Source organism: Gymnodraco acuticeps, unplaced genomic scaffold (assembly GCF_902827175.1).
Source record: "Gymnodraco acuticeps unplaced genomic scaffold, fGymAcu1.1, whole genome shotgun sequence".
NCBI classification, from domain to species: Eukaryota; Metazoa; Chordata; class Actinopteri; order Perciformes; family Bathydraconidae; genus Gymnodraco; species Gymnodraco acuticeps.
The window spans coordinates 1,331,359-1,344,937 of record NW_022990023.1 but is presented as its reverse complement, the minus strand read 5'-3'; the positions used below and the strand labels follow the sequence as shown (position 1 = coordinate 1,344,937).

General features: G+C 40.3%; 1 protein-coding gene across 6 annotated transcripts in view; it reads right to left on the bottom strand.

Moving 5' to 3' along the window:
• plce1 (phospholipase C, epsilon 1) overlaps positions 1-13,579 on the bottom strand; it is an 88,623-nt gene that overhangs the window by 20,804 nt on the left and 54,240 nt on the right. For 4 of the 6 annotated variants that reach the window (XR_004568735.1, XM_034214462.1, XM_034214464.1 and 1 more), the window contains exons 8-23: positions 10,134-10,288; positions 9,875-10,042; positions 5,634-5,779; positions 5,356-5,503; positions 5,049-5,159; positions 4,837-4,946; positions 4,558-4,674; positions 3,139-3,180; positions 2,639-2,767; positions 2,321-2,457; positions 1,482-1,588; positions 1,228-1,352; positions 972-1,116; positions 669-824; positions 415-529; positions 99-261 (exon numbers count right to left, since the gene is read on the bottom strand). Coding sequence is in view for 5 of the 6 variants with exons in the window: in XM_034214462.1 (XP_034070353.1) it covers positions 99-261; positions 415-529; positions 669-824; positions 972-1,116; positions 1,228-1,352; positions 1,482-1,588; positions 2,321-2,457; positions 2,639-2,767; positions 3,139-3,180; positions 4,558-4,674; positions 4,837-4,946; positions 5,049-5,159; positions 5,356-5,503; positions 5,634-5,779; positions 9,875-10,042; positions 10,134-10,288 (2,074 nt within the window). In the remaining variant the exon portion in view is untranslated. The remainder of the gene's footprint in view (positions 1-98; positions 262-414; positions 530-668; positions 825-971; positions 1,117-1,227; positions 1,353-1,481; positions 1,589-2,320; positions 2,458-2,638; positions 2,768-3,138; positions 3,181-4,557; positions 4,675-4,836; positions 4,947-5,048; positions 5,160-5,355; positions 5,504-5,633; positions 5,780-9,874; positions 10,043-10,133; positions 10,289-13,579) is intronic. The other 2 variants (XM_034214466.1, XM_034214465.1) reach the window with 1 other exon arrangement.

Below are 13,579 nucleotides of genomic sequence, written 5' to 3'. Positions count from 1 at the left end.
CGAGGGAAATGAAAAGAAATCCCAAGAGAAACACAAAGGGATGAGAATCCAAACTTCAAGTCTTCCACTCCAGTCTTTGTATACAATACGGTACGTACCCTGGCTGTTGCTTGACAGTTCCAGAGAGGACAGGAGAGGACTGTGGGCGGGAATGGTTGGACCCCGCCATACTGGAGGAAGACGAGGAAGAGGAAGAAGAAGATCCAAGCAATCCAGGGCTTTTACTGGATGAGAGGGAGAATGGTCCAGGGAAGCTGTCCTCTACGGAGGCAAAGAGGACATAGGGTAAATAAGAATCATACAGACAATAAAGTGTGTAGTCTTTGGATTCTTACGCTATAATGCCTTTGCTTCGGATACATCTACACATTTTTGATTCTTTGTTTGAATTGAAATAGATGTGTAAAGGGTCACCTGGATCTTCTTGGTCGATGCTGTCAGACTCCGGCCCGTTCCGATACAGTCCCTCTTTACAGCTCCGTGTCTTCCTGGAAACCATCTCGTCATCCGTGGCATCCCCACTGTCTCCCTGTGTCGGGTGTGTAAACACAATTTATGCTAAAAACAGGGAACTATTCAGAATTAGAAATGACATCAGTGTGAGTCCACAGGGCATAACAAGGAATACATTGTACCTCAAGCTTTATTTAACTTGTTCATGTACTGACCCTGACAAGGACCTTCTTCTTCTTCTTGGCTTTATCATTAGGGCTGTTTTTCTGGCCGCTGGGTTTTTCCACTCCGCCTGTACCCATGTTCCACCTCCGCCCACCAAACAGCTCAATGGCATGAGCCAGGGTAGGGCCTTCGTACCTGCCGTCCTCCTAACAGAGACGGACACACAGAGGGTTATATGGAGGGGAGCATTTCAGAAAAAGAGAGACAAAAAAAACGACCTCACCCCATGCTTTTAATTCACAACAATGGTGGAAATAAAGGGGCGTGTACAAGAAAAGTAATGTTAAGTGTACCTGATACATGCTGACATACTGCTTCCTCAGCCACTGCAACCTCTGGTCAGGAAACTTCTTTAATCTTCTGGTTGCATTCACCAACTCTGTCAGGCCTTTGTGGAGCATCCTTGCAGTGTGGTTGGGGGCCACAAAGTGCAGGAGCCTGGTGGCAGGAGTTAGGAGATAACGTGAAATATTTAGTAAACAGCAAGGTGTTTTTAAGTACTAGTGTAGCAATGCACAAGCTTTAAGAAAGGGGTATCAAGGAACTAACCTGTTGTCGGTGGTACTGAGACCGTAAAGGAGGCTGAGGCCATTTTCCTCCACCGTCATCTGGCTGAGCTTGTTTTGCAAACATACTGCATGGACGTCCACTCCCTGATGACCCATGAACACTGCCTGTACATTCAAATAGACAAAGTTAAGGAAGTGGCTCAAGACATATTGTGTAGTTTTTTACTAAAGAAATAACGGTTCCACAGGCCAAAGATGCAGCCTAAATACCAGGTCAATATTTAATCAACAAACCTTCACAACTGCCAGGTCCAAGAGGCCCTCTGCTAGTCCTGCCACTACAGACTGTCCTAATCCCAGTGGCTGCTCTGCAGGGGAAGCCCCTCCGCTCTGAGGATTACCTGTCATACATCAAAACATTTACAATATGTTTGAAATGTAGTTAAGCCATAGGAAATTGGGCAATATTTATAACCTGTTTAAATTGTAAATGTTACAAAAGACATGGTGCTCAATTACAGAGTATAAACACATATAAAGGATGTTTAAAATATAATAATGACACAGGAAATATGAAATAGATGCCTGTTTTCCATGTGTTTATAAGAGTATTAATGGGAAAGGAAATTGGGCTTGACTGAGATATAAACACACATACAGACATCTCAACTTGTACAGAGGACAAGATAAGATAATAAGATAAACTTTATTAATCCCAATTAGGGAATTTTTGTTATAAAGCAGTTAATTTAATTTCTTGTCAATTAACTAACTAACCAACTAACTTATTAACTAATTTAAATCAATAAAATCAGACGTTTGGTGTAAATAATTCTTTATAAACAACAAACTTTAACCCTCTCACTACTGGAAAATAAACAAGAGGGTTATATTTGAAAATATAACAGTCTGGAAAATACAAACCCCAGACAACAAGGTTGTAAGTTAAACTAAAATGTTTCATATACTTTCTTTACATTTTCTCAAAGCTGTTAAAAAGTAAACTTGTATATTTTTGACATATCTGAACGATGAGTCTGAATAATGGCTAACAAGCTGTTCCAATCTCAGGGGAAACCCATGTCTTTTGAATTATGTAGTGATTTTCTTTTAATGACACGGTCATAACTTACCCCAGGTGAGTGTTGTGTTGTCGGGCTGTAGCCGCAGCAGGCAGCGAGCAGTGAGGTGGCTCTCCTGGTCGTAGTGGATGACCGTGGCCCCCTGCAGCAGAAACTGGTGGACGTCTGGCTGCAGCGACAACACGTACCTGAGGAATGGAGACAGCGATAAGCGTGGAGTGTTTGTTGAGCTTCATATGTGTGTGTGTGTGTGTGTGTGTGTGTGTGTGTGTGTGTGTGTGTGTGTGTGTGTGTGTGTGTGTGTGTGTGTGTGTGTGTGTGTGTGTGTGTGTGTGTGTGTGTGTTGGGGTATAAGTGTGTGTTTCTTACCAGGGAATGAGCTCAGTGCCATGGCTGAAGGCTCTGTGCGTCTCCTCAGTCCCCTGAAACTCCACCTCCTTCACCCCCGGCTCAGACGACAAGTCCCCCTCCGAATCGGACAAATCCCCCACCATGAATCTAAAGATGGGTAGAAGTTGGGTTACAAGAGCAGAGAGGCAGTTTAGGATTATGAACTACATCTAAAAACTACAAATTGTATTTAATTTATTTCACAGAAATCTGTAAATACGTTTCTTGTTTTCATTTCAACTACTTCACTTAGTATGTTTTAAAAAAAACGAGTTACTGTCTAGTCAAAAGAAAGAATTGAGCTGCATCTACAGTAAGACACGGAAATGTATCCTGTACTGCAGTGCATCAGTTGAGTTTCATGCATCATGCATTGCACATTCCTTGATTACTTAACAAGTTTCCAGTCAAACAGCAACTTTAACCATGTTAATGTTAGGCAGCATAATGACAATCCTGACATATTTATAACCACTTACAAGACATGGTTTGATTCTGACGGTGTCCTAAAAGAATGGGAACTAGAATAGAAAAAGGGGACAAAGAAGCAAGAAGGGAAGTGTGAGACCAACAAAGAGTGAAACAAGTTCAGTACACAGAAGTGAAAAGAAATATAGCAATAAGAGAATGCAAGAGGGAAAGATCAGAAACACATGGAAATCATTCTGAAACATCTCTGAGTAAGAAAGATGATCTGTATCCAAGACAAATGAACTCAATACACCAAGCCAAAATGGAATAAGAGTTGTTATCCTGAGCTCTAATGTGAACTAATAATTCAGAGTCAGAGAAAACTGTCCAGAAACACAGAAGATAATCCAGGTTCCCATAACACAAACGGTGCAGGCCGATCTTGAAATGAAATGAGTCTTCAACAACATTGTAAGTTAGTGTCCAAATTCCAGCTTGTGTCATTAGCTACCTGCCACCAGTGTGCTGAAAAGTACCAGAGCTCAGTTGCTTCCTGCTCTGACAGGAAACTAACCTGTTATCTTGTATCTCTGTGACACAGGAGTTTATGTGAACATCTCCTCATCTCAATAACAATCTCCACAAGTGTTTTTCATAAGCTCATTATCTTGAAACAAAAGGAACATGCCCTACAGACCACATATTTCTAAGCCCTGAATCAGCATCAAGTTGTTTAGTTAATCAAATACAAATGTTTCAATATATTTACAGCTTCTAAAAATGCAATTCTTAGTCTTATGATAATCATTTTGCGACTCCTTTGGTTGGATGTCCACAAAAGCCTTTTCAGAAACTTCTAACAACGGAACAGTTAAACAGCTCAGCAGTTTTTATAGTTCAGATATAAATCTATATATGACGGACCATATTTTACTTTGTCTTTAAGTCCTTGTCTGTAAAAGAACAGGAAGAAAAAAACAACTACATTTTGACAAATTGAACTTTGGCAGGAAGGGTCAAAACAATGCAACCTCTCCAGTCTGCCTTAAAGGAGGGGTTTGCCTTTGTTTTCCAATAACCAAATAAAGCAATATATAAGTATAAAAAAAAGAACATTTGGGGTTTAATGTTCTTTAAACACAATACGTGAATAAATAAAATATGTGCTCTACACACCACCTGTTTATCAGAACAAGAAGCGAGAACAGGAAATACAGTAAAACGGCCGTAAACAAAAAGTGAAAGCTACTGCAGTAACCAATCAAAGATAGACAATAGACGGTTTCTTGATGGATTCAATCAAATGCTATGTGCCATCTGATACTGTACTGTATCTCATAAGCTTATTTAATACTGCACCTTTCTAGGGTGGTAAGCAGGACTGTTTCGTCTTGAGAGTTGTAGTGCAGACCCTGATGCTGCTCACTGAAGGAACTCTATCTTTTTGGTAAAGAAAATATAGGAAATATGGAAATGGAGGTACTGACTGATTGCGGCAGCGGTCCCTGAAGGAGTTGTTTCTGGACGTAGGGGATTGGCCAGTAGACGAAGGACTGGTGGAAGCATCGTCAGGATCCTCTGCCTCCAAACTACGATTACAGGATCTGGGGGTAAAGAAAGAAGACGAGTCAAAGGAGGATAAAGTGAAGAATCATTTGAGACCAAACCAAAACAGCGAGTAGGATAAAGTGGAACAAAAAGTGGGAAGTGACGAAGACAGACACTTGTTTAGCTTTCACTCCGTAGTCGTAAGTATGTGTTTGTACCTGATAATCTGGAGGATGTTGCTGACAGTGGCTTCTTTCTCTGGGACGTGGAGTCCATCGGGACCTGACCGCGACATGAAGTTGTGCTGGCCGCTGAAGTCGGACACAAACTAAACACAAATGAAAGCAGATGGAATTTAAATATGATGTCAAGTCAGTAATATGAGATGCATGTACATGTGTTTGTTAATGCGTGTGAGTGTTTGCTGCACCTCTATGGAGTCCTCTGTATTATCCACAGGTGGTTTCAGGCTGATGATGCTGGCTGTCCCATCCAACGCGTCACTCAGCTCCTTCAGAAAAACCCCACAGAATGGCACCACCTATGGTCAGAAAAAAACACATTCCAAGTAAGAAATAATGTGAACTACTAAAGTGACACATTACAAATTACAATGTGGACGAGTACGGTACACCTCCTTTTAATCGAGTGTTTTGTTTTTGTATGTTCTATTGTAATAAAAAATCAACAGTTTTGTTATTGACCTTATCACTCCAAATCAAACCTTTGCAACCCACCTTGCATCCTGGGATATTGAGGGCTCTGGTCACAACCTTTTTGTACTCAGCAGAAGACTCGTGCTGAGCCATGGCGTCCTTCAGGCTCCTCATGGTCTCGATGTCTGACTGATCCATAAACTGCCACATCTTCAGCACTTTGCGGGACCTGGAGGATAAAAGAAAATCTCTGTTGGTCAAATGGGATATTTTGCGTGATCAGGTTTTAAAAACAACAAAAGATGCGGAACATTAATCACTGTGTACATAGTTGAGTGTTTTTGTGTGTGCTTTTGCACCTGAGTCCAGCCAGAAACTCCATGACACCGTTGTAGTTTCCCATGTTCCAGCAGCATTTAGCGACATGGACCAGGTAGGAGAAAACTTCTCTCTTCTCCTCCATAGACCCAGCAGTCAGGATCAGCCACGTCACCCATGAACTCACCTGGTGATAAAGAGTTCAACATACAGTTTCAGCCCACGAACACTTTCATCACCAAAAATGCGCTGATTACTTTCTTGATTGATCCATGGTCTAAAAAGCAATCTGAAATGTGTTGTAATATTGAGTTTATTATTATATAAAACAAGGAAAAGCAGGAAATCTCCATATTTGAGAATCTAAAAAACAGCATCTTCTGACATGTTTTGCATGAATGGGTAAAGAATCACTCAACTTAATCGATGATTCCAATGTGGCTAATTTGCGACAAATTGTTAAACATTTTTAAACTAACTAACTTCGCCCTCTCTCATGACGAAGATTCTGCTATATGAAAATAATTGTATATATTTAAGCATATGCAATTAATAGTGGACGCTTGCATAAACTCTTTATTGTGTGTGGTCTTATTTTTGCATAACTCCTCTCTTTTAAAGTCTGGTTTGGCAACATGTATCTAAAGTTGTACGACACACACACACACACACACACACACACACACACCAAAGAATGCGATCAGATATGTGTCAACTGTACCCGCTGACTGCGCTCAAACACGGGCAAAAACTACGATGGAAGAGCCAGATATGTATCAGGGTCAGCTTCCTTTAACATTCTCTGCAACACGCAGGCACACACAACACAGAAAAAGATCAGATTTCAGTTTTGCTGACTAGCTCTCTAGTGTCTCTATGTGTTAAAGACTCATGAATGTATTCACACATAAATGCACACACACACACACTGAAACTCTCTAACCCCTCTTGCCTTGCAGGCGGTGAACACATCCCCCTGGCCCAGAGATCTATTACTGGGTTATGTAAGGGTCTGTAAAGTCCCACCACAGTCTGACTACACAGGGACTAAATAAAGCCACACAAACATGTAACATAGTACTCAGTTTCTCACAGAGTCTGAGCTTGTCATTTTTTTTGTTTACCCCCGTTACCTCTGTCCTCAATATCTATTCATTTATAAGCAAACACAGAAATCCTACATCACACATGCAACCAAACCCCCGGCCCTTGTACACAACATGGGCCCTTTAACATACACTACTGTATGTATGAGAGTATTTATGTACTATGTATTCACATAACAGGCTCTGGCACATGCATATTATAAACACAGCTTACGTTTATACAGACATCCTAGATTAGATCTTCTACATACAGTTAAATTACTTCATAAGCAGATAATCTACAATTTTGATGAAATGCTATACTGTATTTGTCTAACTATTTTATGTTAATAGTTATATGGTTTGTTAAGTCTTGCTTTTTCCCCCTTATCCAATACGAGCAAAAGCACACCAGTTTATGCCTGTATGGTTTAAGCAGAGGGTGACTGAGAAAATGTAATCCTTCTCAAAGAGATAACTCACTAATGTAATATCTTCCTTCACTCAAATAGAAAACATGAATATGATTAGGTCGTTCAGTCACACTAGAATGAAACAAGTTTGAAATGTTATTGTTAAGAAAACAACAGCCTTTTCAGCTGAAGCTTCCTATTTTATCATATTATTTTATCATTATTGCATGGAATTGTTGATGTTTGAGCGTGAGATAACACATGTACTCGAGGATTTAGAGTCTTACTCCATTATGTTTCAGTTGTATTAGAATTTACAGTACATGGCTTACTGACAAACAACCCTGCCGCCCAACACTATCTCACTGTATGCTCTGTGCGTGCCAGGATGTGCGCGCCCTACGTGAAAATGAGCTATCAGTCACTTCTAGCATTATGACATAAAGCGCAGCCTTGTCAGCGCCTGGGTTGAATTACAGTCACCATTTAAACCACTCTGACCGTCTGCAAAGTGGCTTTTTGAAGCGCCACGGATCAAGGCATTTTACAGAGTTGGCATCTCTTCTGATATTCCAGATAGCAAAAGTGTGTGCTCAGTGTTGTGTGGGAGAGATAATAGACAGGGTATGAAGAGATATATAGAGAGAGAGCGTGTAATGGCACTGAAGAGCAGGACAGAGCAAGAGATGAGAACAGACAGGACGAACACAGTAAAACACACTCAACTTGTGCAAAATGTACAGTGTGTTATCAAAGCAGCTTAATAACATTTTCCACACACACACACACCAGACTATGACCTTCACATACACACACACACACACACACCCCCCCCCCGGAGCTAGGTACAAACTGATCCCCCCTTTGATGTCTGTATATGTGTCCATCTGTTTGTCCGTCTGGCTGTCTCCATCTCTGTGTGTGTGTGTGTGTGTGTGTGTGTGTGTGTGTGTGTGTGTGTGTGTGTGTGTGTGTGTGTGTGTGTGTGTGTGTGTGTGTGTGTGTGTGTGTGTGTGTGTGTGTGTGTGTGTGTGTATTACTTGAACTGTGCGGGTCAGTTTATCCTTGATACATGAATTACATAACCAAGGTTGACAGAGAGCAATGACAAAGTCAACACATGAACACATAGTGGTCCTGTCAGAGCTAAACACTTGAGACAGGGGCCCAAACTTCTCACTCCTCCCTGACTCCAAATGTTCTCCTGCCATGCTTTCCATCCTGCTTACTACAATCACTCACTCCCATACACAGATTAAAAATGGACAAGATTCAAATGTTATCTATGAATATAAATGTTGTCAGTCAAATCCCTAAAGTTAAACACGTAAAAGCTTAAAACCGTGAAACCCAATTAAGTCATCGATACTGTCTTGTTGGGAATTCATTAATAAAAAAGGAGACCGAAGCCTAAAGAATAAGTAACCATTACAAAGGCTTCAACTTAACTATTTTCATTAAGCTCAAGAAAGTTCAACAAAAAGGCAAAAAAACGACAACAAACAAGGCTAAAATAATTCAATTATGTTATCAAAATATTTTGCTTTTTTGGTTAAAAAATTGCTTAAAAACGAAATAAATGTTCAACTTTGTTCGTGTTAATCAACGGTTCAGCTGTGTTGTTAATGCTGCCAATAATACAAGTTGTCAAAGAATAAAAGCAGGGGGATCCGGTGAATATATAACAGTTCATTCAAAAAGTTGCAAGATGCTTAACACATTTTGTGTAAATCTTTGGCCTAACACTGACCACAGTGAGTCATGGTACAAGACGGACGACTCGACACTATCTCCTTTTCTTTGGAGAGATTCCCAATTTAAAGCCAGCTTCATCGGGGTCTTCAAAGGGAGAATTGCTGTTGTCATTTGACTCTTGTTCCATTTTGCCCATATATGGCTACAATGCGCCTTTGATTTTTTTTGTGTCTCTCCTCTCGCTGACTTAAATGAAAAGCAGCTGATGTGAGAGGTATGCAACCTAAAGATGACATCATAATTACCGATCAATCTCGCCCAGTCTCGCTTTCTCTTTCTCGGCAGTGCAATGTTGTGGTTGTTTATTCTCAAAGTCACTCACCATAAAAGACACAATGCCCCAAGAGAGTAACTTCAGCCAACTTACAGCACACCTCTGTGAGTGAGTGAGTGAGTGAGTGAGTGAGTGAGTGTGTGTGTGTGTGTGTGTGTGTGTGCCAGTACATGCAGTATCTGCATCAGTCTTGAGCTGATAAGTTGGTATGACTCGCAAGGCAAATACCACAACGCAAATCCAGCTGAAGGAAAACACAATTACTGCTCTGCTATGCTTTCACATTTATATCAAATACACACATTTTCACTGTCTCTGATTATGTCATTAAGGGGGGGGGGGGGGGGGGGGGGTCCCTCACTCAAGCACTGTTTTTCTATCAATATGTTCTCAATAGTTAAGAAGTGCTCTCACCAACATGAATAACATCTCCATGAGGTCTTGTTTAAAAAGTTATTCAAGCCATTCAGGAGTCACTCCACAGTTTGCTGATAGGTATCACAGATTCCAAAGTGAGCTCATCCCACTAAAATCCTGTAGTAAAAACTGAGCTTGTGAGATATACTGTAGGCTGACTTCACAAGTTTAATATGATGAATCATAGCCTCTCAAAGGTCCCACAAAGAAAGGGAAAACAATTGGACGTTAGGTTTGAAGTACAGCTGAAACAATTCATAATTTGTCTTTAAATTAATCTGCCACCTTTTTAAATGATTAGTTGAACGCGTGTTAATGCTGTAAACTGGTCTCCTCACCTCATTGAATCGTGCCACCAGGTCCTCCACAGCGTTGCTTCGTTGAGCACTCTGGGTAGGCATGGCGGGCACAGACAGCGAGGCCTTGAGGTTAGGGTGGCGCTTGTTTTGACACTCGGGACTGCCTAGGTCTCGAGTGAGGAAACAGAGGTAGTCCAGAGGAAAGACCTGCAGAAAGAAACAGACAAATGTGAATTTATTATTAATTATGTTCATTTAAACTCACACTTTCCCCAGACATGTGTTTGCGTCCTCTCACCCGCTGGTAAAGCTGCTGCTCTTGCTCGGTGAGGATGCAGGCGATCTCCTCGGGGAACTGAACAAGGTGACGCACGTCTGCCAGCTCCTTACTGATCCCACTGACACTGGGAGGCAGAGAGCCGCTGCTGGTCATACTGTTGGCCAGCTGACGCTCTGCATGGGTGGGAAAAAAGGAGCAAGAAAGACATGAGAAAATAGATCAAGACGTTTACATTCCTGATCTTACTTTTACACAACATATCACCATTGAGCTGGTATTCTATGGCGAGAGAAAAAGCTGTTGAACTCACTAAAAGGAGAAGAGGTGAGAGTTAATAGACGCAAAGAGGGTGGATGGGTTGCCTCCACTAGTAGTAGGTACACAAGGGAAGAAGAGACTGCTGTTGTTCGTACGAGAAATTAAAAAGCAGAAACCAGAGAAGGGAGTCAAAGGGAGACATTTTCCACTCTGATGTTTCTCTCTCACCAGAAAAAGTTTTAAGCCTCATTGAAATGTGCATCTCTTTTTCAGGATTAACCCGAATGCCTCGAGTTTTCTGGTCCATCAATCCCTGCATACCACATTCTCTCTTACACATCCCCCCCCCCCCCCCCCGACCAGCCAAGAGAGGCCTGCACACTTCACCCTCCAGAAGTGAACAGCATTGATCACCTGCCAGTTCCTGTGTTTGGATTTCAGTTGGATCCATTAGTCTGTCTGTTTACACACACATATGCAAACCTGTCCTCATCTCTGCTAACAAAGGACTAATGGACATTTTCTACACTGGTGCTGCCAGGTAGACATACTGTACATTGTCGGGATGAATGCCACATAAACAGGATTTTCCAGCGCAGGAGCTTTTCCAGGAATGGTTTTAAGGACTGATAGAAACGAAAACATATTCTACTCAGTGGGGAATTATTCTACAACAAAAACCAATAAATGTTGCTGAAATCCTCAAATACAAGCCATTACAAAAGAACCTGACACGTAACAGCTTTAATCTAAACGGTATTTGTGCCTAATAAAGGGCAAATAGAAAAAAGGAAGTGTTTCAAACATGTTTGTATGTGCTATGAAATGATATGCATGCTAATTAAGTGGCTCTTGTCTTTAGCATTTAATTTGCTCTATATGCTACAAAGATCTGTTTAGCAGAGTAGTGTTTAAAATAAGTGAAATATTTACTGTATTATATCATGAATGCAAGAAATAGTACATCAAATAGATTGACCTCTAGGAATTAGACAGATTTGGTCTGTTCATTCACACACACACACACACAGAAACACACCTGGTCCCCTCTCGCAACCGCGCACATAAAAACCGGTGTATGCATAGACATATAGGAACACACACTTATAGGTTGTCCTTGGTAACTCTTAGCAACAGGTAGCCATGGCAACAGCAGTGGCCGCTCTGCAGGGGCAAATTTTGCTTATTTACACAGTTTGATTTGTGGATCCGGCCTGCTGCTTCTGTAACAAACTAAGAACACAGAGACCTACTGTGCGCAAGGGACACTTCAGAAATAACGAGAAGTGACAAAGGAAGGGAACAAAGAAGCAAAGAATAAGATAAACCTTAATTGGTTACTGTATTCAAGGACAGACCAAGAAAAGGTGGAACAAAGAAAAGAACAATTATTTGAAAATGCAAGAAAATAGGAGAAAAGGGACAGCAGAAGAGAGACAGGAGAAAAGGAAAGAGATGAGATAGAGAGGAAGGAAGGGATAAACAGATTAAGTGGAAATGTTGTAGTTTACACTGTGCTGCAGGTGTGAGCTATCTATCACAGTTACAGAGACAGAGTAATCCACTGAATCCTTTAAATGTTACACACAGAGACTACAGGTTATGAATGATGGTTCCTCTATAATGTCCAGGCCTGGAAAATATCCATTTGTGCACCAAATGTTACAAAGAACAAACACGATTTGAGTACTGAGAAGAGAGAGCCTGATCTCTTGAGGCAACATTAAATATATGGACTTTAAATACAGTTGCAAACTGGAGAAAAGTATCCCTTTTACTGAGAGATTTCCAAAAGGTGTAATGGTAGAAATGTACAGCTGCAACTTATAAAACAAACCTAAGTAAAAGTGTTAAATCAAACCACATAGTTAAGATTTGAACTTTCATCCATTGGAAATGTGTCAAAAACAGATACTTTTAGTTGAACTGCTGTTAAATTAGAATAAAAAACTGTGGAAGATCATTAACCATGTTTTAGTATCTTATTAGAAAACATGTCATGAAGATTTTAGTACAGTTTAAAACCAAGCATATGAGCAATATCTCTTCCTTTCTGGTCTGGAGCTGTTTTCACATGCTAACCTTTTGAAGTGGAAATGGAGACAGCTAGAATGAAGTGATATGAATTGAATGACGCTGTTGAAGATTTAATAATTCATGTATTCCTCCTTTAAGCTAGGGAACACACGGGCAGATAAAGCTTTCAAACAAGAAAAAGGTCCTAAGAGATTCTGAAGAATTGATTAAAAAGCAAATGGGCATTGATACAGAAAAAAGAAAATCCCAACCACAATATGTTAAGAGTTAATGAAAGCCACTGTGGTTTATATAACGTTTTCTAAATGTTGATTCTTAAAAAATGCCAAAGACCCTTCATTTTTAAAATCACACTGTTTCGTGTCGAAACCAAGGCTCCCAAAATAGAATCAATGATTAAGAAAATATGTTATATAATGTATAAAATACATTGCTATGTGCTTTATCAATGAGCTCCTTCTTCACACAACTGTGCAATATCATTGTTGACAACAGATAAATAAACATTTAAAGCTGAATGGAATGGGACTGTGGATTCCAGTGATGGTGATACGTGTTTCTAATATAATCTGCGGTCGACTCGTGAGAAAAAATGTAATAAAAGTAGTTAGAGGAACACTGGTGAGCAATACTGAGCATACTGCACTCCTGCTGAGGGAACATGAACCTGGACTAATAGACCATGATCACCCATTTGTATGCATGGGTTCTCATGTGCTACAGCAGTGGTTCCCAAACTTTTTGTGCCCAAGGCACACCAAAGGACAAGTAAAAATCTCAAGGCACACCTATTGTGCAAAATAGCCCTTATAACACGTGTTATCACTCATATCATGTAAAATATCTGTAAATGTGCATAATTATTTACTAATGCAAAATAAAATGTGACAAAGACAACTATATTACTCACGAAATATTTATTAATGAAATATTTCAGAAATTAATTTGAAACTTTATCAAATTAGGCTTCATCAAAGCAGCAACACACTCATTTAAACCAGACAGGTCACAAAATTAAAAATGAGGCAAAGGAAACTCAGCAGAAATTCATCACAGTGAACTGTCAATGCAAGGAAGCTGCATTGTCCATGGTCCTGAACTACACATTATAAATGTAACATTTCAGCAATCAGCATTGAAACATGTGCTATTGTAAATATTTTGCCGAC